We start from the raw sequence: 27,902 nt of genomic DNA, 5'->3' as shown, positions 1-27,902 counted from the left end.
GTCAGTTAAAAAGGATGCACTGGATTTCAGTTACTTTTACTCCTTCCTGGTCTCATCTCTGCTTCCATTTTTCACATGGGGATGGAATCCACTTGGTTTTAAATTACTTATAACTACATCATGCTTTGCTCAGAAGTTGCAGTTGAGTACTTGTCTTAGTCCTTTTGGGCTGCTATAACAAAACACCATAAAAAGGGTTATGTATGAACAAGACATTTATTTTTCACAGTTCCGGAGACTGGACGTCCAAGGTCATGGCTCTGGCAGGTTCAGTGTCTGGGAAGACCTGCTTCGTCATTTACAGCTGTTGTCTCTCTGTTCTCAAGTCCTTGAAGGGCCAAGGAGCTTTTTGAGGTCTCTTCTATAAGGGCAGTAATGCCATTCACCAGGGCTTCACCCTCATGACATAAGCCCCTCTCAAAGGCCCACGTCCAAGTACCATAGGCTTGGGGGTTAAGATTTCAGCACATAAGTGGGAGGAGGAGAAAGAGAAGGCACAGACATTCAGACCATAGCAACAATTCACCGATATTCTTTTGAATCTGTCTTTGTATAGGACTCAAGAAACCACAAAAGCAAGATTGTAAGAGCTGAATTAAATTTTTGATTAGGGAGTAGATAGTGTAATGGATTTGGACAGTGGATCATAGATTTGGAAATGAGGCATGCCCAGCCTTACTGCTAATTATCTCCCTGAGCATGTTCTGCCTTCTGCTAGCCTTTCTGCTCCTCAGTTTCTTAATGTGGAGATGATTGCTACTGCCTCCAGTTGTGAGGATTCATTTACATTTTATAAAATAACTAGCATATAATAGATGCTCAGTACATTCATTGTAACAATGACCATTTATTATTTAAAATCATAACAGAAACTCTACTACGATCCTGGCGAATGAATCATATAGAAAAATGTCTGAATACGATATATAAATGAGGAGCAGAAATTAAGGAAGAGAAGGTAGAATAAAAACTTAGGAATAAAAATAAAGGGCAATCTTTACCCATCAGCATATAGACTAAAGACCAGAGAGAAAGAGAGTAATTGCTTTCAAGAAGAAGGAGGATTATAAGTAACAATTATATACAGCAATAGAGGGAGAGGAGGTGGGGAGGAAAGAGAGATGGAGTGGGAAGAGACGAGAGGGGGATACTATTTTTCCAGTCTTAGCTATTTTGATCTAGCTAATGAATGCACTTTGTGACTCTTGTTTGCATTCTGATTAAAGCATTGGTTCCAAAGTTTGTGTATCCTGCTGTTTACTCTTCTGTGCCTCAGTGGACACATCTGTAAAGCAGCAGCTCCCCAAAGCCCTTGGAGACGGCCTGGGAGCGCTATGTGAACACTGACCTCTCCTCAGGAAGAGGATGTAAGCTCATTGGGCCACCTTGCAGTGTTCATTGCCGCCCACCATGATTAAGTCTCAGATTAAGCTTCTTTCTTCAGTGACTTCAGCACCTGTGTGAGTCTGCCTTCTGCCCACCTCCTCCTGCCTACCTCTTCTCTTTCCTTGTCTAAGAATGCACAGTATCCTAACACAAAAGGAGGCTGCTCACCTCTGTGTCTTTGATTCGGGTCTACCCCTCATCTAGTTATGTCTTTTCCTTCGTGTGTTCCCCTTAGGTGATAAATCTCAGATTGTTTGCAGCTCAGTATGACATTCTCTTCCTTGTTGGATCACACATGATCCCTATTGAATCTATGTATTACTTAAAACTGTAAAGAGACTGTGTTGCTTCCCCCCTCGTTGTCCCATCCCCTATTTCTTCTTTCTCTTTTACCTCTTCTCTTCAATTCCCCCCAGTTCCCTCTTCTCCCTGCCATTCCCCATATCACAGTCTTCATAAATCCCTCAATGGTTTTTTGGCATCATACCCATTTTGTAAAGGGCCAGGGAGAAATAAATTCAATGAAGAGATGAAAACCTTGCTGACCTCCTTTCAATTGAGCATGGGGCCCTGGACTGCTGTTTCTCTAATCTCCTTTTCCCTAGACATCTTTCATGCTATATGTCCAATTCAGGGCAAATTCATGGTCTCATGTTCATTTAGGGACAGATCCAACCTCACCACCTCAAAATAAGGGGTCTAGATCAGTGGTCGGCAAACTCATTAGTCAACAGAGCCAAATATCAACAGTACAACGATTGAAATTTCTTTTGCGAGCCAAATTTTTTAAACTTAAACTATATAGGTAGATACATTGTTATTAACTTAATTAGGTTACTCCTAAGCTGGCCTTTGCTAAAAACGTCCTCAATCTGATCGAGGTACGTTCGCTGAGGTCAACCCCTTCCAACTCTCCCATCCACACTCGTCTTGTATACTTGTTTCGTCTATCTCCTCCTGAAAACCAACCTCTGCACATGGGCCACGAAGTCTCAATCGCACTGTACATGTGTGCCCGCACGTGGTATTTTGTGGAAGAGCCACATTCAAGGGGCCAACGAGCTGCATGTGGCTCGCGAGCCGCGGTGTGCTGGCCACTGGTCTAGGCTGATCTCCTGGGTGTCCTTTGGTTGTTCACCTGGTGAGCTTCTGTATTTGGCCAGTAACTCTGGCATACCTAATTCACTGGGTCTCAGTAAGCCGCAGCTTTTCTTAACTCAGGCTGCCAAAACACAAAACACAAAACAAAACTAATGGAAAGGGAGAGATACTGGTTTTAAAGAGCGAGAGCATTCCTGAAATCCAAGAGATGCTCTGCAAGAGAGTTGCTCAGCAAGTCTCAGAAAAGCAAAGGAGAAGCTTCTCCTCCATAGTTTTAGTTCTCCCAGGGAAAATTAGCGTCTATTAACAAGTAACCAGCCTTCTTGAGCAGCATCTCCTTTGGACCACTAGTCTATAAATCCTGACTGTTGCTTTTCACCAACTCTGTCTTGTCAGGAATGCCTTATTCACCTCCCCTAATAGAAACACTCATGAAGACTTTTGCCTCAGTTCCACTTTACCCACCCATCTTGTTACCATTAGATGTCACCAAGGCCAGCCAGCCTCAATATTTCTACCATGGTCTTTTCCCTGTATCAGTGATTTGAGTCTTTGAAAAGTCCCCAGGTATCAACAATTTCTTCTGGATGCCAGTGATGTTCTTTGTCATGATATGGCTACTGATTATAGGATCATAGCCATTTTATGATAAATCAACTGTGCCCTTTACTTTATGCACATTCAACTTTATAAGTTGAATAAAACCAAACAAAAACTTGTCTTTATCCACTTAACCTGTGTTACTTTGTACCTCCATTATCAAATGTATATCCATTTTGTGGTTAAACTCTGACCATCTTGTTTCCTCTACCAGAATATGCATTGTTTCAGGGATAAATGTTTCACTTATCTTTGTATCTCTGACTGCAAGTGTCCCCATATCTTGTGTATATTAGTTAGGCACATTATACATTACTTGGATTGGCTATATTAAGCTACATTGGCTATATTATGTTTTTTTTTTCTTTTCCCAGGCATTGAATTCATTCCTAGTACAGTAAAATATAATATATTTTTTAGCCCAATTGCATAGTTTGACCTGTTCCAGAATTAAGATATCTTAGAAGGCCTGATTGATGTCTGGATTATTTGTTGTATACCAAGGCAATTCAGAGATGTGAAATCAGGCTGCCAGGTTGCTCAAAACAAAGAGGCACTATTCATAGTTCCTAGAGACTTCACTGTGAATGGCAACCTTGGAAATTGTGCAGTACCCACCATGTGTGGCCATTCACTGCAGCCTTGCCTAACGTCACTATAAGGTGAGAGGATGTGAACAGATGCCTGCTGACCTATGCTGGATGGATTATGACTTGCTTTTTGAAGATGAAACAACTAGTCATGTAGGGATATGATTGGTTAATTCAATCCAGTCATTGAACATATATTTATTAAATCACCACAGTGTGCCAGAAATAAGAGAATGAACCTTTGTGGTGTTTTGGGAAAGAGCATTCCAGGAAAAGAGGAGTAGGAGTCTGTGTTCCTCCTGTGTGTCAGATAAACTGCTGGAGGCCAATGGAGATTGAATATATGACCAAAAGGAGGGTAGTAAGAGACAGTGGAGATAAGGTCAGAGAACTGAGGCAGGGATTTGGGGCAAGGAACCGGTGCTGATCATATCAGATTGTATAATAATTTGTGCCTTCCCTGTCTCAGCTGTATAACGACAGGATCTTCCATTTTAACGGGATCATTCTGACTGCTGTGTTGAGAATATCCTGTAAAATCAAGGGCAGAAGTATAATCAGTTAGCAGGTTTTTGCTGTAATCCAGAGTGTGATGATGGCTTGAGACAGGGTAGTATCAGCAGAAGGAAAATCATTCTGGATACATTTCGATAATCTGATGTTGTCTCACAAGGGCAACTATTTTACTGAGAATGTTATGTTCTAGTTATCTTATAAAAGATTTTCATTTGTCCTTGCAGATTTCTTAAAGTGACATTTGAATGATTTTTTTTTTCTAAAAAGAATTCTGTCATCATGACACCTATTATGGATTATTTTAGCCACTTCATTTAGTTGCATTGAACATAAGGGCAAATTTTTCATCATATTTTAGTAAGAAATGCCCATCCCGACTAATCTAGGGGGCTTATATGTAGAACTTTTACAAAGCAGTGTTTGAGCCTGTAGTGTAAGGCCAGCTTACATTTTTATGGATTTCTACCTTTAAGACATCAATTTTAAATCCAGGAATTACTGAAGAATTGATCTTCACAGGATTATCATATTGAAACATTGGTAAAAATTTACCAAATGATTTAAATGGTTCAGTTAGAGAATTGTCCAGGAAGAAAAGGTATAACTCTGATGGGGAAACTTACACTGTTTGCATCTGGACCTGGAGAGAATGTTTCCTCTTTTTTATTCTCTTCTGTTTTTTCCTACTCAACTGTCTTTTTTTTTTTTTCAATTTCTCATCTCATTTTTCTTTTTTTCTTCCTTTAATTTGAGACAGTTAAATAAGATTATGATAATTAACTTGGGTAAGACAAATTACACACCAAAGAAATAATGGTCAAGTGTGGTGGCACAGTACACCCATGAGAACAAAATCTATTTTACTTAAGATTTTTGTGGTTTCTTTATTTGAAATTCTACTCTATTATCAAACACAAAGAATGTATTTGTCTGCTGCATGTAAAAGAGAAGTAATTTCTCAGAAATCTCTTCTGCATTTGAGGGATAGAACTCTTAAATCACCTTATTTTAAAAATTTGAAAGAGTAATTTTGTATTTAATGAGTATATCTTATTCTTCATACATATGTGCATGTGTGCAGCCTGGCCATTAGGCCTGTGATATAGGGAAAGGTGTGACACTTGCAGTGAATTAACCAGAAGCGCTCAGTCTAACTGATAGCTAACCTCAGACATGGAGTCCAGAGTCTGGTGCAAAGCATTTATTTTGTTGTTTCCCTAAGAGGTTTTAAGATTATGAGCACTGGACTAATAATGTCAGCTTGGAACTTGTTTAAAAGGCAAATGATAGGCTTTCTCCCAAACCCACTGATTCTGGAACTGTGTGCACAGGGCCCAGCTCCATGTTTTAGCCAGTCTCCCAGGTGATTGTGATGGCCACTAAAGCTTGAGAACCACAGGGAAAGGTGACATTGCAGAATCCACCCATGTGGATGGACTCCCCTAAGTGCCTGCCTTCAAGTTCTCTTGCTTTCCTTTCCAACCCTCTGCACTCTCCATAGAGTCCTGACTCCATTTGTAGCCATACTGGAGCCCTGGCTCAATCTTTGTATTCTTCAGTGACGAGCACCTATTTCTCTCTTACTAATATTGATCACTTTTTGTTTTGAGGATACAATGCCTTATTGTGTAAAATGGTTCAATTTCCAAGAGCAATAAAAAATGAGAGAATTGAGATCCCCTTTCTGCCACAGGTACTGTAAGTGGGATGGCCGTATTGGGACAATTGGGACAATCTGGTTTATGGTCCTTGTTCCAGCATAATAATACCCTGCCCTCCTATTCTTTTAAGTGCTTTGGTTTAGATGGTAGATTAAAATCATAAGTTATTCTGACACTACTGAAAAGTGGTCAAAGAAGGACATGTTTTGGGCATAAAAATGAAAGATGTCCACTTACAATAGATAGGCAAACAGGATTAGAGATGTAGGTGGAGCGAAATCTTAGAGGCTGAGAGTTCAGGATAAATAAGGCTGTATAGCTGCAGGTTACACTCAGCAAAGCTTAAGTAATTCACAGCCTATTTCTGATGGGAACAATCCTATATAATAAAGAGGTAATATGCAAATTGACCATCACGCCCCCATGTGGACACAAGATGGTCACCACAAGATGTCCAGCAGGGGAGGGCAGTTGTGGGAGATCAGGCCTGTAGGGGAGGGCAGTTGGGGGGGACCAGGCCGGCAAGGTAGGGAAGTTAGGGGTGACCAGGCCTGCAGGGGAGTGCAGTTGGGAGCGACCAGGTCTGCTGGGGAGGACAGTTAGGGGCAATTGGGCCGGCAGGGGAGCAGTTAGGTGTCAATCAGGCTGGCAGGGGAGTGGTTAGGGGGTGATCAGGCTGGCAGGCAGAAGTGGGTAGGGGCAGTCGGGTAGACAGGCAGGTGAGCAGTTGGGAGCCAGCAGTCCTGGATTATGAGAGGGATGTCTAACTGCCCGTTTAGACCCGATCCACTGGGATCGGGCAGTCGGACATCCCTCAAGGGGTCCCAGATTGGAGAGGGTGCAGGCTGGGCTGAGGGACACACACCCTCCCCATGCACAAATTTCGTGCACCAGACCTCTGGTCTATAATAATAAAAGCGTAATATGCTAATTAGACCAGACATCCTTCCAGATGAAGCTGGAGCTGCAAGGGAAGCCCAGGTCCCAGGTGCCTGCTGGCGGCCACAGGTAAGCCCGGGTCCTGGGTGCCAGAGGGAAGCTGGTGCCGGCAGCCAGAGAAGGAAGGCTTACTCTTGCATGAATTTCATGCATTGGGCCTCTAGTAATAAATGAAGGTGGTTGAGGAAGAGTGATTTGAGATAAAGTCTTCTGGAAGGAGTAGGGCAAATTGTGTTTCTTATTATTCCCCTAATAACATACCAATTTAGGTTTTTGGATAGTTATTATTAAGAAGGAACTTGGTATATATTTGTTTACCGATTTATGTTCGTTCTATGGATTTGAAATGCTTATTGCTCTGTCATCAGTTCTGGGCTATATTTAAAAAACAAATCAAAACAATCATTATAAACATAGAAGAATAAGAATTTACTTTCTACTTCAGCTCATGTTTTCAAACTCAGTTACAAAACAGATACCAAATGATTTACACTTCATAGTACTTTATGCCTTTATCATAATAATATCAATGCTGGACTATTGAGATTTATAGCCTGTCAAGAACAGAATGGGGGGAATTATGCAAATACCTAACTGATATGTTGTGATATTGTTTTTCCGAATGTTAATATGATGAATGCATTCTACTGTTGTAAAATTACTATATGAGAATTATTTCTGTCACCATTTACAATAAAAAAGTATGTGTTTTCATGTTGTTTTGAAAATTTGCAAACTGTTTACAGAAAGCATGTTCAATGGCAAATCTAACTTAAAGCATAAGTAAAAATTATGATAAAATTGTATATTTGATTTTACACAGTTAGTTAATGTTCCTCTTTTGTTGGTGATTTTGAATTGTTACAGATGTGTTTAACATTAACATAGCTTGAAAAAAGCTTTGCCCTGGTCCCTGCTGGTGTCACTCAGTGTGGGTTGGGTGTCTTCCATGTACTGAAAGGTTGCAGGTTGGATTCTAGTCAGGGCACATGCCTGGGATGTGGGCTCTATCCCCAGTAGGGCATGTGCAGGAGATAGCCAATCCATGTTTAGATTTTTGTCTCTCTCTCTCCCTTTCTCTATCTCTAAAAATACCTTTAAAAAAAAATGAAGAGTTTTGCTCTGGGGCATGGCATTGCATTTAAACTCATCTCTTATGCCACTATCATTATTATAGCACACAGACATCTTGTCACTGACCCTTTCTATGTGGACAGTATAGATATCATGTCCTTTTTTCTCTTTTTCATCTGGGCTATAATGTCTTCCTTTCCCTCTACTGTCTGGAGTGATGAATTTTAAGAAAACTTACATTATTCAGTTAATCATTTCATCTTTCTAACTATTAATAACAAAATATATTTCAGAGTTAATATCTGTCTGAAAAGGAAAAAGAACAATTAATAAATTCTGACATCATTCTTTAAGTGTCACATAATTCATAAATATATTAATACTTTTTTAGGTAAACATGTTTTGAAGACACATAGCAATTAACATTACATTTTAATTCAAACAATCTATACTAAGCATAACTAACTAAAGAATGGGTTTATTTAGCCTGGTATCCTTTACTGATATATATGAGGAGACAGTAATTATTCAGTATGCTACGTATTGTCTAATTTTTTATTTACTTTTTGTAAAGCATGTACACTTTAAATTGAATGCCACATCAACATACTTGTAGAGTTAGCACATACATGAATTTTATGAGTAATGTGTTTTTCTATTTATAAATGTAACTATTTACAACCCTGTTTCCTTAATCATTATCTAACCCAACAATTATGTTTACTTTGGGAGATGAGAAAGGCACAGAATGATAGGCGACTAAGAAAGTGATATAAAGTTTTTTGTAGAAGCAGCTGATACATCTCCAAGTGCTGATTTTAGAACTGTCAGTTTATTGAAAAATGCAGGCTTGAAATCCAAGGCTTATCTTTACTTACCATTCTTTACCAGTTGAAGATTAGAAATGCTTACGGGTAGGCAGTGGCTGTGGTTTATTGCTGAAAGCAGGAAATTTCTCCTGGTATATTAAGGACTGGTCTCTATGGGTTAGAAAACGATTTGTGTTATTTATTAGATGAACAGTAGCTAATGCCTCTTCCAACAGCCACCTGGAAGGATTTACCATTTTTATTTTTTTTCTGTTTTCTGTGTGTAGCTTAGGACTTAAAAATCATTTCTAAAGCTATTTTTGTATTCCTAACAGGAAACCCCAAACAAAACGAAATAATCATTAGGTCACAACTCTGTAAGCCTGTCGGATGGTTTCTGCATATCTCTGTCATCCCTTGATTTGGTTTTCATTTTAAAAGCGGTATCAGATGAGGCTTAACATCATAACTTTAACTGTTAATAAAGCCCTAGCTCTGAAGAAGCATCTATTATCTCTACTTGCATAGTTACACTCTTAAAATTGAGCTCAACTTTTATGTTTTTTTCTTTGCTTTTACTATGTGATTCTGGGATAGCATTATATAACAATTCTGGAAGTACAGCTTTAAAGACTTGTGTGGCTCTATCTGCAATGATTTTAACCTTGTAGAGCTGGCCTGAAAGGAATCTCAAAAATCTGAACCAGTTAATATTTCTTCCACGTTTGCCAGTGAATCTAATTAACAGTTAATCTAAGAGCTAAGCCGATCTTTCTATGTTCTTTTAATAATTTTCCTGTTACTTAAATATATCTCAGTATGCATAGCCCTTTTAGTGTATATGCATCAGAGACAGAAGCTATTTTAAAGGACCAATAATTAAAATAAACTGAACTCCTATTGGTAAATATCTTTTTTTTTCCTACAAAGGAACTATTGTCCCAGGACCTCAAAGATTTATAGCTAATAATTAAATTTTATACTCCTTTTGTATCACATGTAATGAATTTACAGGTGAATGCTTAAACCAGTTGATTGGTGGCTTAGTGAAATATATTGCACCTGAGCTGCAGATTCAGCAACGGGACTGATACAATGCCTTAAATCTCACACACTTTTATATTAGAAAGCTTTGGTAATCATTTCACAAAGATACCAATAAAACCATCAAGCTGTGTGCCTTAAACTTACACAGTGATATGTGTCATTTATTTCTTAGTAAAACTGGAACGAAAATAATATTCTTCCCATTAGACTTTAAAAATTGTTTTCTTTTTACATAACATGGTATGTCTTTTATATTATTATTTGTAACGTATCTTTTATTCATTTTATTTCTTGCTTCAATAGTCTATACAGGATTTTATTTTAAGAAAAAATTGTTAATGTAGAAGATAGATGCATTGCAATGTCCTGCAATGCAAAGAAAGGCCTGTTAAATATGAGTACATATGAGCATTTATGTATACGGCGCATGTAATTCTTAGCTTTATATCACCTTAATCACTGCTTTTATACTTTTCTCTATAGCAGCTTTATTTATTTCAAAGGATTATTGTTTTCTAACTTGGAGCTCTTCTGTTTTCCTACTTTAAAGGTCAATTTCTTCTGGAAGAAGGTCGCCTGTTAGAAGCAGCCGAGATGGCAAAAAAAGCAGCAGAACTGGACAGCACGGAGTTTGATGTGGTCTTCAATGCTGCCCACATGCTCAGGTTAGTTTTTGCTACTGTCCCTTAAAAGGCCAGCACTGTGGCTTTGGGAACACTGTTAATTCTACTAATTCCCCATCATACTACCTCATTCCACATCCACAAATTGAATTATTCTGCTTAGCCATGTTAAAATCAGGACTATTTTTTTTTTCATTCTAGTTTATGTGTACATTATGTAGGACATACGAGTTTTTAGGATTCTCTAAATATTATTGAGACCCTTTTCCCCTTCCCTTCAAAAATTATTGCTCATAAAATACAAAAAGAAAATTGCACAGTTGAAATTAATAACTGTCTAATTAATTATCTCAAAAACAAAACATATGTCTATTAGTCAACCGCATCTCAATATTTGTGGGTTTTTTTTTATTAATTACACTGAATGTGCCATGTGGTTACATTGGATTATGTTTGGTGTGGAGAAGATTATAAAATACAAATATACTTAAGGCCTTTCAAATTCTCAAAATGGCCCAATAATTAAAACTGTCAGGTATGTATATCTTTAGTGCTTCTATATTCAGAAAAATGATTAGGAAGGCTTTTAGAATAATAGTGAAACAATTAAAAGGCAGGTCAACAATTTTTGTTGTGAATATAAAAAGCCAATGCATCCTTAAGTAGAGTTTAGGTTAAAGTAGGATGTTTTTAAGAAACTGACATAATTTATACAGTTTTTTTAAAATGTTTTATTTTTTTTTCTATTAGAAATATGGATATGTCTTTTGCCATACTCTCACCTGAATTTCACTCTATTAAATCATCTAAATGCTTCACTAGATGACATTTATACTATTGGCTCAATGTATAACATCTAGAGATAGGTTTGTAATTATGTAGATTACTCTTACAAGGGAAGACAAATAACAGGAGAATTGGTTCACATTTGTATGGTTTTAAAACATGAACCTTCAAGAAAAAGTAGAACAACTATTTTTTACTTTTTGTTTTGAGATCATTGTACGTGTGTATGCAGATATAAGAAATAACACAGAAAGGTCCCCTGTACTGTGTAGAACTACCCTATAATATCAAAATCAGGACATTGACATTGATACAATCCACTGGTCTAATTATGATCTCCCAGTTTTACTTGTGCCTTTGGGTGTGTGTGTGTGTGTGCGTGTGTGTGTGTTTAGTTTGATGCGTTTTTATCACATGTATAGCTTTTGTAGCCATTACCACAGAAAATACAGCCTGTTTTCATCATCACAAGCATTCCTTATGTTGTCCTTTTATAACAACAGTGCATGAATTTGTGCACAGGTGGGGTCCCTTGGCCTGCCTGGTGATCAGGGCCTGCCAGTTGTGGGGGAGAGACTGTGGGAAGTTGGCCAGCCACGGGAGGTTGGCTGTGGGAGTGCACTGACCACCAGGGGGCAGCTCCTGCATTGGGCATCTGCCCCCTGGTGGTCAGTGTGCATCATAGCTACCAGCCACTCGACAGGTCTTTCAGTCTTAATGGTCACTTAGGCTTTTATATATATACAAGCAATAAACAAAAGAAGTATAGAGCGTTCTGAAATAAGAAACCTCTCAAGGTAATAAAACTTTACAACTTTTATTTATTTCTTTAAATATATTTTGCTAGAGGCCCGATGCACAAAAATTTGTGCACTGGCAGGTGGGGGGGCGAGGGGTGTCCCTCAGCCCCACTTGTGCCCTCTCACAGTCTGGGACCCCTCGGGAGATAACGACCTGCTGGCTTAGGCCTGCTCCCAGGTGGCAGAGGGCAGGCCCAATCCCTAGATGCCTGCCCCGCAGCCCCTGGTCGGGCTCAGAGGAGGGCCGATTGGGGAGTTGGGGCGCCTCCCCCAGTCATGCACAGAGCAGGGCGGATCAGGAGGTTGCGATGTCACCCCCAGTCAGGCTCAGGGTAGGGCCGATTGGGGGGTTGGGGCACCGCCCCCTGTCATACTCAAGGCAGGGTCGATGGGGAGGTTGTGGCACCACCCCCTGTCATGCACAGAGCAGGGCGGATCAGGGGGTTGGGGCGCTGCCCCCTGACATGCACAGAGCAGGGCCCATCAGGGGGTTGTGGCGCCACCCCTGTCACATACAGAACTGGCCGATCAGGGGGTTGGGGCGCTGCACCCTGCCACACACAGAGCAGGGCCCATCAGGGGGTTGGGGAGCTCCGCCCTGTCATGCACAGAACACGGCCGATCAGGGGGTTGGGGAGCTCTCCCCTGTCAGATACAGAGAAGGGCGGATCAGGGGGTTGGGGTGCCGCCCCCTGTCACCCACAGAGGAGGGCTGATCAGGGTGTTGGGGCACTCTCCCCTGTCACACTCAGGGCAGGGCCGATGGGGAGGTTGCGGCTCCACCCCATCACACACAAAGCGGGGCCCATGGGGGTGTTGGGGCGCCGCACCCTGTCACACACAGAGCAGGGCCGATCAGGGGGTTGGGGAGCTCCCCCCTATCAGGCACAGGGCAGGGCCGATTAGGGGATTGGGGCGCCTTCCCTGTCATGAACAGAGCAGGGAGGATAGGGAGGTTGTGGCCCCGCCCCCTGTCACACACAGAGCCACAGGGCGATCAGGGGGTTTGTGCGCTACCCCCTGTCACGCTGCTTCAGGGGCCAGGAGGCCTTGCTGCTCCGCTGATCCCAGTGCTGGGAGGCCTCGCGGCTCTGCTTGACACCGGGGCAGTAAGGCCTTGCTGCTCCGCTGATCCTGGTGCTGGGAGGCCTTGTGGCTCCACTGATCCCGGGTTCGGAAGGCCTCGCGGCTCCGCTGATCCCGGTGCTGGGAGGCTCCGCTGATCCCAGGCCGGGAGGTCTCACGGCTCCGCTGATCCCGGGTTCGGGAGGCCTCGCGGCTCCGCTGATCCCAGTGCTGGGAGGCATATTACCCTTTTACTATATAGGATAGAGGCCTGGTGCACGGATGGGGGCCGGCTGATTTGCCCTGAAGGGTGACTCGGATCAGGGTGGGGGTCCCACTTGGGTGCCGGGCCAGCCTGGATGAGGGAATGATGGCTGTTTGCAGCTGGTTGCACCCCCTTCAGGGTGGGGGTCCCCACTGGGGTGCCTGGCCAGTCTGGGTGAGGGGCTGAGGGTCGTTTTCAGGCTGGGACTGAAGCTCCCACCCGCTCCTTTTCTTCTTCTTTTTTTTTTATTCTGGGATTTTTTTACTTTCTATAGCTGTCACTGGAGCTGAGAGCCAGCTCTAGCTCTGAGGCTGCAGCTGGCTGAAAGCAGATATCTGGGTTTGTTTACCTTCTATAATTGAAACATTGTTGCCATCACTGCCACTCTAAGCTCTGAGGTCAAAGCTGGCTGAAAGCAGGTTTCTGGAGCTTGTTTAGCTTCTATAATTGCAACATTGTTTCTTAGAGTGCAGCTCAGAGGCCGGGAGCGGCAGGCAGGAACCTTGGCTTCCTCTGTCACTGGAGCAAGCAAGTATCCTGTTCTCTTCAGCTGCCTGGCTGCCGGCCGCCATCTTGGTTGGCAGTTAATTTGCATATCGCCCTGATTAGCCAATGGGAAGGATAGCGATGTTACAGTTAATTACCATGTTTCTCTATTATTAGATAGAACTATAGGCCCGGTGCACAAAAATTTGTGCACTCAGGGGAGAGGCGGTTCCCTCAGCCCGGCCTGTGCCCTCTCGCAGTCTAGGACCCCTTGGCAGATAACAACCTGGAGGCTTAGGCCTGCTCCCGGGTGGCAGAGGGCAGGCCCAATCCCTAGGTGCAGCCCCTGGTCGGGCTCAGAGCAGGGCCGATTGGGGAGTGGGGGCGCCGCCCCCTGTCATGCACAGAGCAGGGCGGATTGGGAGGTTGTGATGCCACCCTCAGTCACGCTCAGGGTAGGGCCGATTGGGGGGTTGGGGCACTGCCCCCAGTCACACTCAAGATAGGGTCGATGGGGAGGTTGCGGCGCCGCCCCCTGTCACACACAGAGCAGGGCGGATCAGGGGGTTGGGGTGCCGCACCCTGTCACACTCAGGGCAGGGCCGATGGGGAGGTTATGGCTCTACACCGTCACACACAGAGCAGGGCATGTGGCGGGGGGGCGGGGGGGGGGGTTGGCGCGCCGCACCCTGTCACACACAGAGCAGGGCTGATCAGGGGGTTGGGGCGCCGCACCCTGTCACACAGAGAGCCGCAGGGCAATCAGGGGGTTTGGGCGCTGCCACCTGTCACGCTGATCCCGGTGCCAGGAGGCCTCCCGGCTTCGCTGATCCTGGTGCTGGGAGGCATATTACCCTTTTACTATATAGGACAGAGGCCCGGTGCACGGGTGGGGGCTGGCTGGTTTGCCCTGAAGGGTGTCCTGGATCAGGGTGGGGTCCACAATGGGGTGCCTGGCCAGTCTGGATGAGAGGCTGATGGCTGTTTGCAGCTGGTCACACACCCTTCAGGGTGGGGATCTCCACTGGGGTGCCTGGCCAGTCTGGGTGAGGTGCTGAGGGCTGTTTTCAGGCTGGTGGGTGACTGAAGCTCCCAACCATTCCTTTTTTTTTCTTTTTTTTTCTTTTTTTATTCAGGGCCAGCTTTAGCTCTGAGGCTTGGCTGCTGAAAGCAGGTATCTGGTTTGTTTGGGTTCTGTAATTGAAACACTGTTTCACCTCCAGCTCTGAGATCCCGGCTGGCTGAAAGCAGGTTTCTGGGGTTTTGTTTAGCTTCTATATTTGTAACAACGTTTCAAACTGCAAACTCAGAGGCCGGTAGCAGCAAGCGGGGAACGTTGGAGTCCTCTGTCACTTAAGCAAGCAAGCCTCATCTTAGCTTCAAGCTGCCTGGCTGCCGGCCGCCATCTTGGCTGGCAGTTAATTTGCATATCACCCTGATTAGCCAATGGGAAGGGTAGCGGAGGTACAGCTAATTACCATGTTTCTCTTTTATTAGATAGGACTAGAGGCCCGGTGCACAAAAATTTGTGCATGGGGGTGGGGGGGGGGGCTCAGCCCGGCCTGTGCCCTCTCGCAGTCTGGAACCCCTCAGGGGATGACCACTTGCTGGCTTAGGCCCGCTCCCCAGGGGATTGGGCCTAAGATGGCAATTAGACATCCCTCTGGCAGCCCGGCAGCCCTCGAGGGATGTCCATTTGCCAGTGGAGAGCAGGCCTAAGCTGCAGTCTGACATCCTTAGCGCTGCTGAGGAGGCAGGAGAGGCTCCCACCACCACCGCTGTACTCGTAGCCATCAGCCTGGCTTGTGGCTGAGCAGATCTCCCCCCTGTGAGAGCGCACTGACCACAAGAGTGCAGCTCCTGCATTGAGCATCTGTGCCCTGATGGTCAGTGTGTGCCATAGTGACCAGTCATTTCCAGTCTTTCTGCTGTTAAGGTCAGTTTGCATATTACCCTTTTACTATATAGGATAGAGGCCTGGTGCACTGGTGGGGGCCGGCCGGTTTGCTCTGAAGGGTGATCTGGATCAGGGTGGGGGTCCCGCTTGGGTGCCTGGCCAACCTTGGTGAGGGGCTGATGGCTGTTTGCTGCTGGTCACACCCCCTTCAGGGTGGGGGTCCCCACTGGGGTGCCTGGCCAGTCTGGGTGAGGGACTGAGGGCCGTTTTCAGGCTGGTGGGTGACTGAAGCTCCCAGCCTCTCCTTCTTTTCTGTTATTTATTTATTTATTTATTTATTTATTTATTTATTTATTTATTTATTTTCTGGGATTTATTTACCTTCTATAGCTGTCACTGGAGCTGAGAGCCGGCTCCAGCTCTGAGGCCCAGCTCCAGCTCTGAGGCTGCAGCAAATTGAAACATTGTTGCCATCACTGGCCATGCTCTAAGCTCTGAGGCCAAACCTGGCTGAAAGCAGGTTTCTGGAGCTTGTTTAGCTTCTATAATTGCAACATTGTTTCTTAGACTACAGCTCAGAGGCCGGCAGCGGCAGGCAGGGAACCTTGGCTTCCTCCATCCCTGGAGCAAGCAAGCCTCCTGTTCGCTTCAGCTCCCTGGCTGCCGGCCGCCATCTTGGTTGGCAGTTAATTTGCATATCTCACTGATTAGCCAATGGGAAGGGTAGCGAAGTTACGGTTAATTACCATGTTTCTCTATTATTAGATAGGATAGATATTTCCACCTGTCCGCCAGGAACCAGTATTTAAAGCAAGTTTTATAGATTACTTTGGAGTTATGATTTGAGATTGTTATGATAACTGTAACTCAATGGCTTCCTACTTGGATTTTTTTGTTTTAAATAAGAAATTCAAAGTCTCTTTAAAAGGAAAGAGTATACTAGGAGTTTTCTTTTGAATGCCCTTACTCTACATCAATATTTAACATTCCTAAAGCTGGTATCTACAAAGAGATATCAGGATTCCATTGACTATTGCTATATTTATAAAATAAACTGTTGCTAATTTGCAAGAACCTTCAATGGAAAAATAATTTGTAAAAGACACCTTAATTTGCATGACAAGGTTAGGTACTGCATGAGGGGGACCTTTTTGTTCTTCATGAATAAAGTACTATGCTTTTAGTCACAAAAAAAATTGTAAAGATAGGAATGCAAGTTTCTACAGGCTAATTCATCTTAATCATAATAGATACTTTCATGAATAAGGCCTTTTGCTACATATTAAATCAGTTTCAGAAATTCAAGGTCTACCAATGAAAACCCATTATAAGGATATTACAAAACATGTCCTTGTTAAATATATTACTTGTAACTTTTCCTTAGTTACCATAGTGCTAGAAACCAATGGAAAGCTTTTGTTATACTTTGGCGATGTAGGAATATTTATGATTTCTTTTTCAGAACCTCTCTCTAACTTTTTGCATTCTGCATTCCTCAATAAGATGTAGCCAGTCAGCACCTCTCAATATGTATTGATTGCAAGTATGACCACAGCAGCCTGGCCATATTCTTCTACTTAACTTAGTGGCACTCCCCAAAAATATTTTCACTTAGTTTTTCTGTTTTTTGATTCAGTCAAATCCAGCTATTTCTTGAGTGCTTCCTGTCCAACCTCTTATATAATCAAGAACATTTAGGACGTGGTTTGCTGAAAGAAGTAAGAACACTTATTGGTATTTCCCCTGAATGCAGCCTTATTAAAATTGTTAGCTATTAAGATTTTGCCTATTTAATTAACATATAGCAATTCCCATGGAGATGTAAAATTGTTATAAGTTGAGTTTGATATAAATTCTTCTACCAAGAGCTCTGTTCTTTTCCAAGATATTTAGGAGACAAAATTGGCAAAATTTGGTGGCCAATTGGGTATGAGGGAAAGGACAGATGATTTCCTGGTTATGTCTTGATTAGCTGGATTAATGGTTGACCTGGCATTCAAAATTAACAATTTAGGAAATTTATAGTTCAAGATACAGTTTGAGGACACTCATTTGATTTCCCTTTGCTTGGCTAATTCCCAATAAAATAACCCAAATAATCTATTAATGAGGAAAAAATATGCTCATCCCAAATGCAAAACACAATTGTTCTGTACAGATGAGATGAGATTGGAAGAGAAGAGAGGGCCTGGGGCCACCCATCAAGGGGAAAATCTTTATCATATGGGACCATCAAGGAACTTGAAACTTGAGAAATTTGTAACAGACCCATTTCAACTCTCAATAATGGATAATACTCTTTCTCTGTAGGATAAGCACATAGAAAGTTCTGAAGTACATGATTTCAATTTGGCAGTCCAGATAAGATGACAGATCAGATGTATCCAAGTAAAGGGCCCTCACCGAAGCAGTGAGATTTATATTAAAAACATAAGAACCACTTAGAACATCTATTATTCATGATAGCAAGATGAGTCGCAAGAACACTTTGTGGTGTGGAAGTATTAGTGCTCTTTGCCCAGCATGTTTGGCCTTCTACCCTCGAGAAATACAATAGGATTGCACTTGGCTGCTGTTTTCAAAGGTGAAGACCTTCATGGGCAGCCGTGGGCAAACTACGGCCTGTTTGAAATGAATAAAACTAAAAAAAAAAGACCGTACCCTTTTATGTAATGATGTTTACTTTGAATTTATATTAGTTCACACAAACACTCCATCCATGCTTTTGTTCCGGCCTTCCGGTCCAGTTTAAGAACCCATTGTGGCCCTCTAGTCAAAAAGTTTGCCCACCCCTGTTCATGGGTCTTATTTTGGTCGTTGAATGTGTGTGAGCATGATGTAAGAGTCAGTGCTTTCCCCTTTTTCTGACTTGGAAATTGTGAAATGGTCATAGGGAGACAAACCTCTCTTCTCACCTGCTTTAGAATGAGAAATAAACTTGGTTATCTTAATTTATGGAGATTTGGGATGTGTCTATTAACTACAGTGTAATCTAACCTATCCTAACTGATACAGTGTATACCTATGAAAATAAAATTAGTAGTTGGAAAGAGGAACAATACAGCATCAGGAAAGATGGCTAAGAGATTAATAGGATCTCCAAATTTATGACTGCAGTGGAGGCAAGGTACAGCTATTTGACTGATAATTTAAATAGAAGTATTTTCCAAGAAATTGATGGAAAATACTAAAGAAATGAAAATCATAACTGAAAGAATAAAAGATTAGAGGATAGGTTGAGAACACCATGCGCATTCATAATTGTATATGTTTCCCTAATTATTTATAGTGTACAGGTATCCATATATAGTTATACACATTTATATATAGTATATACATAGTATGTATGTAGTATTGCTATATAGTTTTATTATCTGTATATATTATGTATATATAATTAAATTTACATATTTATATATAAATTTACATTTGCACTTATTTTGTATATGTAAATAGAACATTTCCAAAGAAGAGCATAGAGCAGATAAGCAATTTTCAACAAATAGAGAAAATTTCTAAGAGAGGATGAAGGCCTTCAATCATCATATTGAAAGCAAAATTAATGAAAATAGATCTGTACCTAAACTTGCCTTTATGTATGGGTCATGGTTTTTGTTGCAAACTAAAGAATTCATTCTTGCCAGGAATAAATACTCTTATTAAAGAGTATTCTACAGCCCAAAACTCTCTCATAGGCATTGAGAATGATCTACTCAGCCAGACATAGGCAACCGCCTTGCTTTCTCTGGGGCTGAGCAGGTTGGTAGTCCAGAGCTCTGCCACCATCACCCACAAGGAACCTCGCAGAGGGAGTGCCCCATTCATTAAAAGATGATTCTCCTGAGTGCAGCTCCTTCCCCATTATGCTTGCTTCCTGCTTCCATTCTCTTGAGGTTGCTTCTGACTGGTGGAACCTGAGTTATGTGCTGGAACCTTGGCTTGAAGAAAGTGGGAAGGTGAGGGTATTTCTAGCTTCTGTCTTGCTTGGGAAGGTGGGATCCACATTGTGCCTCATTACCCAACATATTTATAGGGAGGGTGATCACAGATGTTGAGTGGCCTCACATAATGAGTGTTGACTATACTTGTTGACATTTTTAGTACTTCAAATAAAATGGAAAAAGTGCTGGATGCTTCCAGATGAGAGCATTATAAAAAGCAGATTGCTTATCATCAAAGGAAAATATCAAAGGAATTTAAAATGCTAAAACTCAGTAGAGTTTTATGTCTCTAGAGTTGTGAGAGAAAAGTATTGAATCAATTATTCCATTAGAAGCATTTTGTATGAATGGATTGATTCAGTATTTCCCAGAACTGGAAGCTAGAAAGAGCACAAAGGTATTTGATAACTGAGAGGAAATCTAGAGGCACTAAAAACTTTACCTAATTTACAGCAGTTCTGGGCTCTGGTGGAAAGTTATTTTTTATCCTTATTTGTTTTTTTGTTTTTTACCATTTGTTTGATTTTTTTTCTTTTTTTTTAATTCTTTATTAGTTAAGGTATTACAAATGTGTCCTCATATCCTTATTTGTTTACTTGCTTTTAATCTACCTACAGAGAAAGGAAAGAACAAAAGTAGCATTCATTAAAATATCTCCTTTCTGCCTGTCACCATATTTTGCATTTATATCTGACAAGTTATAATTCCACATATGTAAAGTGGACAATAATATTCTCGTTTTACAGATGAAGATACTGAGGCTCCAAGAGAGCTGGCATTTCCCATAGTTGGTAAAGCTGGGATGTAAACTTAGTGTACTCGGACTGAGTATAATGCTGACTTCTTGTGTCCCTTTGGTTTTCTCCTGTCTTTATAACTGGGTGACTGACTAGAAGCTGTGCTTCTCAAATTTATTAATGGAGAAAGGATTTATCGAGAGTAGCAGGTTATCAGCTGTGTATAAATCCTAAATAGCAAGATCCTCCCAATATTTTTAAATCCTAAATAGCAAGATCCTCCCATTATTTCTTTATGATAAATTTTAGAAAATAGATTTATAGACATAGAAGAGAGAGCTCCAAGATTTTACTCTCAAAGGGATATTAAGCTTTTAGAAATACCGTCATGGTGTAGAGTCGGACAGAGGACACACAGCTGAGATAAGTGTGCACATACCTTTGTTCCAGGCCTACAGGCCCAGGTCATCACCTCTCCCTGAGGTAGGAAGAAGAGCAAAACTGCACTGCCCCACCTGACTCCCATTATTGCCATAATTTCTAGTGAGCAGAGTAAATGTATGACAAGGAATTATCTTTCCATTTCCATACTCAAATAATACACTCTTATAGAATTAATTATATTAAAATATAAAATTAAAATATACTAATTTCAAATACATTTCACTGCAAGTGACATAAAATTGAAATTTCTTCAGTGAGAAAGGAATGAAATCAGATCCTTTTGTCAAAGGAGATCGGGAGTGTGTGTGGGGTTTGTGGGGGTTGGGGGAGCTGTTGGAAATATATATAACTCCAAGGCCCTCTAGGCCATATACTTTCTCCTTTAACACCTCCCAAACTACCAAAGACCTCTTGAGCAGTCATTGGGTGTTCCAGTTTTAAACTGTACTTCACTGCCAACTTTTGGGCAAGAGGGGCTTATTTCAACTAAGTTGAAAAGGGTTGTAAGGTTTTTAAAGCAAAGAGTGGCAGTTGCGATTGAAGGTGGGTATCATTTAACCCAGTGCCTCTCCTGCATTAATGTGCATGCGGATCACCTAGGGATCTTGTTAAGATGCACACTCTGATTTAGTATGTTTGGGTGGTACCTGAGGCTTTGCCCTTCTAAGAAGTTGTAGGTCAGTGATAGCAAACCTTTTGAGCTCGGCGTGTCAGCATTTTGAAAAACCCTAACTTAACTCTGGTGCCGTGTCACATATAGAAATGTTTTTATATTTGCAACCATAGTAAAACAAAGACTTATATTTTTGATATTTATTTTATATATTTAAATGCCATTTAACAAAGAAAAATCAACCAAAAAAATGAGTTCGCATGTCATAAGTTCGCCATCACTGTTCTAGGTGATGCTTATGAAGTTGGTTCTTGGACCACCCCTGTATGGAAGTTCTATCTTGGCTTTCTTCTTTTCACTCCTCCCAACTCCTTCTCCCCATCATTACATCTTGAATATAAGCAGTAATTTACTATATATGAATATTACATTTGAAATTGCCAATACATATTTCCTCCCTTTTATCTTTCAGTATATTTCGTTATGTAATCTTTCTAATATAGGCTTAGCCTGTTCTTAGGAGCCTTAACATATTTGAGGCCATGGAAGAATGGGCTCAGATGTTCACGAGGCATCAAGAAATATCTGACTCAGAGGAACCTTTTGTCAGTCTTACCATCAGCAAAGTTTTTTCCTCAGTGCCATGGTAATTGCTACGTTTCTGCTGTACCTGTCCGTCTTTTATGTTTAGCACTGAGGCAGATACCTACAGGTTATAAAGCCATTTTTGATGTCTTGACTGAGAAGAATTTTCACTTAAGAAGGCTTGGTGGTCGTAAACAGCATATTCTGGGTTTCGTTACAAAGATCTTTTCTGCTCCACTGTTTGTATATACGTGTGACTCTGGTTTTGCTATTTTAAGATTTCCCGTACATTTTTATGTCCTCGTTCATTTCAGTTCTATTTCTAGTTCTACTGTACAAGTTATCAACTAGAATTAAAATTTAGTGCTTCTCTGGGTAAGTTAAAGCTAAATGTCAGGTTAGCAGTTGGCAAGAACCCAGGAAACCTCAGCTACTGTTTCATTCTACGTTCATGATATAGGAACAAACTGCTGTCTAGTAAAAAATGCTCATAAGTTACCCTTGAAAATAATCACAAAGACTTTAATAAAATATTCTTTTGTATGAGTCTTACAGTGGTTATTAAATACATTAAATGATTTTTAATTCAAATTTAATAATTCACAACTAGTAATAACTGTAGTTAAAGAGAGTCTTCTCAATGCAACTAGAGTTTTTATTTTTTATATTTCAAGGAAGTAATTTTAAATTTAGCAAGCTTTAATTTTATAATTCTCATGGAATACATAAAAATGTAGGTAATTGTAAGTGATTCTTTTAATCAGATTTTCCTAAAACATTTCACAGGGTATATTAAGTTGCTGTTTCATAACATAACTGATTCCAAATTTTCTCTTATACATCTCTACTTGTAAGAATATTGGACCATAAACTTATGTTCTAAAAAAAAAATTTCCTATCATTAAATAACACCGGAGAGGGGAATTAGATATATGAATTATATTTCTATATTTTTAACAGATGTAAGTTTTATAGTTCCACGTGCAAAAATGGAATTCTATAATAATCAGAAATAGTATTTGTTTGTGAATTTTGTTACCATATGTTTTCACTCTGAGGCTACTTTTTCACTGATGGCAGAAAAACTGAATCTAAAGACTTTTAAAATATAACCAGCTCAATCCAGTGAATTGGGCGGAGGGTTTAAGGTTCATTATTTACTTCATATCCCAATTTACAAAAACAATCTAGGGCTTTTTTACTTCCTTACCTCTCCTGGCCCTGAGAGATCACATATAGTGTGAAAAGGGGGAGGGCCTTATATATGCGATTTGGCAAGTGTTGGAAATAAGAAAGAAGCCTCCATTTGAGGTTGTTGTTGGCATAATGATTACTTCCTTATTCTGTACATATGGGACATACTGTTGATGCTTCGGGTGGCATGTTAGATAGGGATAGTCACTCATCTGGACCCAGTGTAGCTTCTTGGTACAAGTGATTTTTCTTACAATCTCATCATTTACTTTTGAAATGTGTTATGGCTAACACATAAGGTTGTCTACATCTGGCGTAGGAGATCTCTTGGCAAAGCTAACTGCTTTTCCCTTTACCCACCTTCTGAGTCTTCTACTTGGACATATAGGAAATTTATGGTTTCCCTCTTTATTTAAATGAGACCCCTCCTCCCCCCTAAAAAAGAGGGGAGGTCTGGTAGTAAGAAAGGGAGCACTCAGCATTGTTCTTATGTTTCCTTCTTCCCTATTTCTTTGTTTTTACCCTGAGTTCTTACCCTTCCCTGTTTTGGGGAGAAGGTGAGGACCATGGGGCGAAACAGAATAGTACATTTCACTCTGTTCTTAAAACTGTACTCTGCTCAATTTGGTCTGGTGAGGTTCACTTCTCTCAGTTCGGGAGATGGAGTTAGGCAGGAAGTAAAACCTGAGACTGCAAATGTTCTCCATATTCTTCCATTTCCTTTTTTAAAAAATATGTTTTTATTGATTTTTTTTTTAGAGAGAGAGGAAGGGAGAGGGGGGAAAGAAAAACATCAATGAGAGAGAGAAACATTGATAAATTGCCTCCCGATCGGGAATCAAATCAGTAACGTTTTGGTACACGGGATGATGCTCAACCAACTGAACCATACCAGGCAGAGCTATTCTCCCCTTTTTAAATCTCATCTCTTACATTTAAGTTCTGGGTTTTAAACAATAATAAAAAAGCATTTTTTTCCCCCTTTCTTACTGTTTGATGTAGGAATGGTCTTGGTCATCTGCCACCGAACAATATACCACATATTATTGTGCTACATCTTGGTGTGTATAAAGATACCAGCATGTTTTTGTGGTTCAGACATTAAGTGTGGAGGCCTTGACTCCCATCTAGCTCAACCACCTACCCCTGTATAAGCTTAGGAAAATCATCATCTTCTCTAAGCCTCGTTTTAATAACCTGTAATAGAAATGACACATAAGTAGCAACTTTAGAAATTTTCTGTTCCAGAAAAGAAATAGTAAAGAAAGAAATGCTATTGTTATCCAGGAAAAGAATTTTGTATCACCTTTAATTAAATACTTTGATCCCAGTCATCCTGAAATCACTCTCTAAAAATCCAGTGGGTGAGGTTCTCTATAATTAGGAGCCCTTAGGATCCTCTAAGCAACTGGCAGAATAGTTCTAATTTCCTCAGTTTTCGAATGTTGGGTAATGATTCTGTCATCTTTGCAATTCAGTTTTAAGCCCTTCTAGGATACTTGTTGCAGAGGGGAGTGTGAAATACAGCTTACACTATAAAGTAGGCCTTACAGTTCCTCATGAGTTCTCTTGTCCAGAGGATGAAACAGATATAAATGTACATTTATAGGACTGACATACTCTTTTCCCTCTGGTTTGCCATGTGTTGTCATAAATGCCTGCTGACTAGTAGTCAATGAAGACCATTTAATATTAGAAGTCCTAGAGTAAAAATCAATTTTCAGTTATAGGACAAACATAATAAATTCTACCTTTTTTCTATTTCATTGGCATATCATCAATTTTACTTCTAGCTTAAGAAACTAAGTCTTCTAAATGAAGTCTTCTAAAGTAATGTCCTTTGGGAATTAAACCACTGAAGACAATAAAGACTTTAAAAACTAATAAGAATATTTTGGGGGAGGAAAACTTTTTTTTTCTTATGTTGATTATTGTTTTAAAGGCATTTCATCTAGTGAGTTTCTCAGTTTCTCCTTTGATCCTTATCTACCTCATGAATTTGAATGTTCATAAATGAATATAATTGGTAGCTATGCCTTCTATGTTAAACATATACGGGGTTGATTTTTCTTCAAAGTAAATTACTTCTTTGTAGTATTAAGTTACTCTAATTTCCTACCTCCGTGCCTTTTATTTTCCCCTGGAGAAAACCCTTCCAGGGCATGACCTAATGAATTCTGGTTCAAATTTCCAAATGAATCTGAACCAAAGTGATTCTATAAGTCAGTAGAGGGAACCTTCATTAAATACCCTAGTGAGGGAAATTTTAGTCTTTCATACTAGAATAAAGTACTTTTCTTGACATATTGAAATTGAACTTCAACGTTTATGAGACTATAAATTGCAACAGCACGTTGTAACATGTCATGAGTCCAGTAGAGCCTTAGGTCAAGGGTTTTTACTTTCTCTATAACCCCATTAAAAATAGCAGTGTTTCTAATTATTTCTCCTTTAAAAATTAGAAAAGTATGTCTTTCTCTCCAGAGACATGTTATCTTCAGTTATTTCTATAATTTATATGGTTGCATGGGGTATGTCTTTATAGTTTTTATTTGGCTTGACCAAAGTGCAAATTCAATTTTATAGGTGTGACTAGTTAGCCTTCTCTTTTAAAACCTGAATGTGGTTTTGTAATTGAGAAAGTTAATTTTTGCTTCTCCTCTTTATTACTGACTCTGCCATCTTCTTATCTCAAGGGCTTCTTAACATCACAATCTCAAGAGAACACTACTGCATTTACTAGTAACTGTAGGACCAGAATCCATTTATACTACTGTGTTCACATTGTAGTTGGAGTTGATCATCTGAAGTTGAATTGATATTTTTCTATAGCACTTCTTTTGCATCCCTCAAATATGGTCACCAGATTACAACACAGCCTGCAAGAGCTTCTAGCTCTTACAATCTATCATCTTTGAGGGTTTTCTGAAGTAACATGACATGATCAAAAACATACTGTTTTGATGGCTAATTGGCTGGGCTTCCTCAGGATGCCAGCATTTTATTTATTCTGCTAACCACATGGCTGAATGTAGGGGTTTGCTGTGAATTGTAAGACTAGACAATGCATAAACATGTATAAAATTCAGTGTGTGTCTTATTTGTAGAAGTCAACTGTGCCACTCACGGTATTTGTTAGTAATAAAGAGAAACTGACTCTAGCAATCTGAAGGCTGTGGGAACTACTGAATTCAACATGGGCTGAAAACATAGTATGAGGAAACAAGGTAGCCCCAGAGATCAAGATTCAGGATATCCAAAAGCGATTCTTTACCGAAAGAGTCTAATGAGGACATGGCCCCATGGCTTCCACCATTGTCAGTGAGCTCTATCCATCCCTTCATCTTTCTGTCACTCACTCAAAAATGAAAGCCTTCCAAACAAGAACATCCAGCTAGCTGAGGCTGTGTCATATGCCCAGGCTGGTGGCCTAAGACCACAGAGAGAGAGAAGCTGGCATTTTTTTTTCCTTAGGCTACATACAGTGGAAGGTTTTCCTCCTAAATTGGAAAGAATGTGGCTTTGTAGATAGATACAGGATTTAAAAAAAAACCACACAACACCTTGCAAATATTCACTATTTTTATAAAATAAGCAACTCATGATTAACTTTGACAATTTATTTTAAAAATTAAGATTTTTTCTGGGACATCATGTTGAAGCTAAAGAATCCCATCTCTGTAGCATATTATTTGGGTTAGCTTGGGAAACAAAAATAACATTTCTAATCCCTAATTACAAATTTGAAATAATAATATTGACTGTGTTGAGATACTATTTACAATGCCTAAAAGACAATGACAAGTACATTTCATGCATTTATTTTTTGTTGTTGTTAATCCTCACCTGACACAGTGAAAGGGAGGGGGAGAGACAGAGAAAGAGAGAGAAACATCAAAGTGAGAGAGACACATTGATTGGTTGCCTCTTGCACTCACCCCAACCAGGGCCAGGGATTGAGCTTACAATCGACGTACATGCCCTTGACTGGAATTGAACCCAAGACTATTCAGTCCATGGGCCAACAGTCTATCCACTGAGCCAAACCAGCCAGGGCCATGCATTAATTTTTTCATGGCATTTTTCTACTTAGGCAACTTATTTGATTGGAGTGATTGTAATTTTTTAGAAGTTAATATTACTTTGCTGCATGATGATTCTGCTCACTTATCTGCAATTTTAAAATAAATTATGTAATTTGATTTTTTTTTTTTCTTTAACAGGCAGGCCAGCCTCAATGAAGCAGCCGAGAAGTATTATGATCTGGCAGCCAGGCTGAGGCCCAATGTAAGTACTTTCCTGATGAGAAGCATTACTTACAAGGACAGACTCACAGCATGAGATGGTTATAGACTAGATGCCTCTTGATACTGGGTTTTCTCTCTGATCCTTTATTCTGAATACCAACTAAATGGCTAATTCAACAATAAAATTTACCAATCTCAACCTTCTTTCTTTTCCCAGAGGTACAGATTTCTATTTTCTACCTTGCATAAAGCATTATAAATTTTTATCATCAAAATACAGGTGTTAGCATTTCTAAATAATTGCATTTGGAAGACTTTTAAAATTAGTTTCCTTGAAAGTTTGTTTGTTGTGGTGTTAAATATCTAAGAACTTTCGAACCTCATAAGTATTTTTTGATTCTTACATATAGTCAAATAGGTGTGTGCCTTTTTCATATTCCACGATCCTAATTTCTAATAACTGCGCTTTTCAACTTTATCAAGTATGTTTTTATTT

The 27,902-nt window shown here is 40.4% G+C and overlaps 1 protein-coding gene across 1 annotated transcript in view; it reads left to right on the top strand.

Annotated features, from left to right (window-relative positions):
* TMTC2 (transmembrane O-mannosyltransferase targeting cadherins 2) overlaps window positions 1-27,902 on the top strand; it is a 403,304-nt gene that overhangs the window by 327,493 nt on the left and 47,909 nt on the right. Inside the window, exons 10-11 of the mRNA XM_081084170.1 lie at window positions 10,274-10,388; window positions 27,383-27,446. Of these exons, the coding sequence (XP_080940296.1) occupies window positions 10,274-10,388; window positions 27,383-27,446 (179 nt within the window). The remainder of the gene's footprint in view (window positions 1-10,273; window positions 10,389-27,382; window positions 27,447-27,902) is intronic.

Source organism: Myotis nattereri (assembly GCF_964212035.1).
Source record: "Myotis nattereri genome assembly, chromosome: 2".
Lineage (NCBI taxonomy): Eukaryota > Metazoa > Chordata > Mammalia > Chiroptera > Vespertilionidae > Myotis > Myotis nattereri.
The sequence above is the reverse complement of the archived record's forward strand: the minus strand, read 5'-3'. Positions and strand labels throughout refer to the sequence as shown.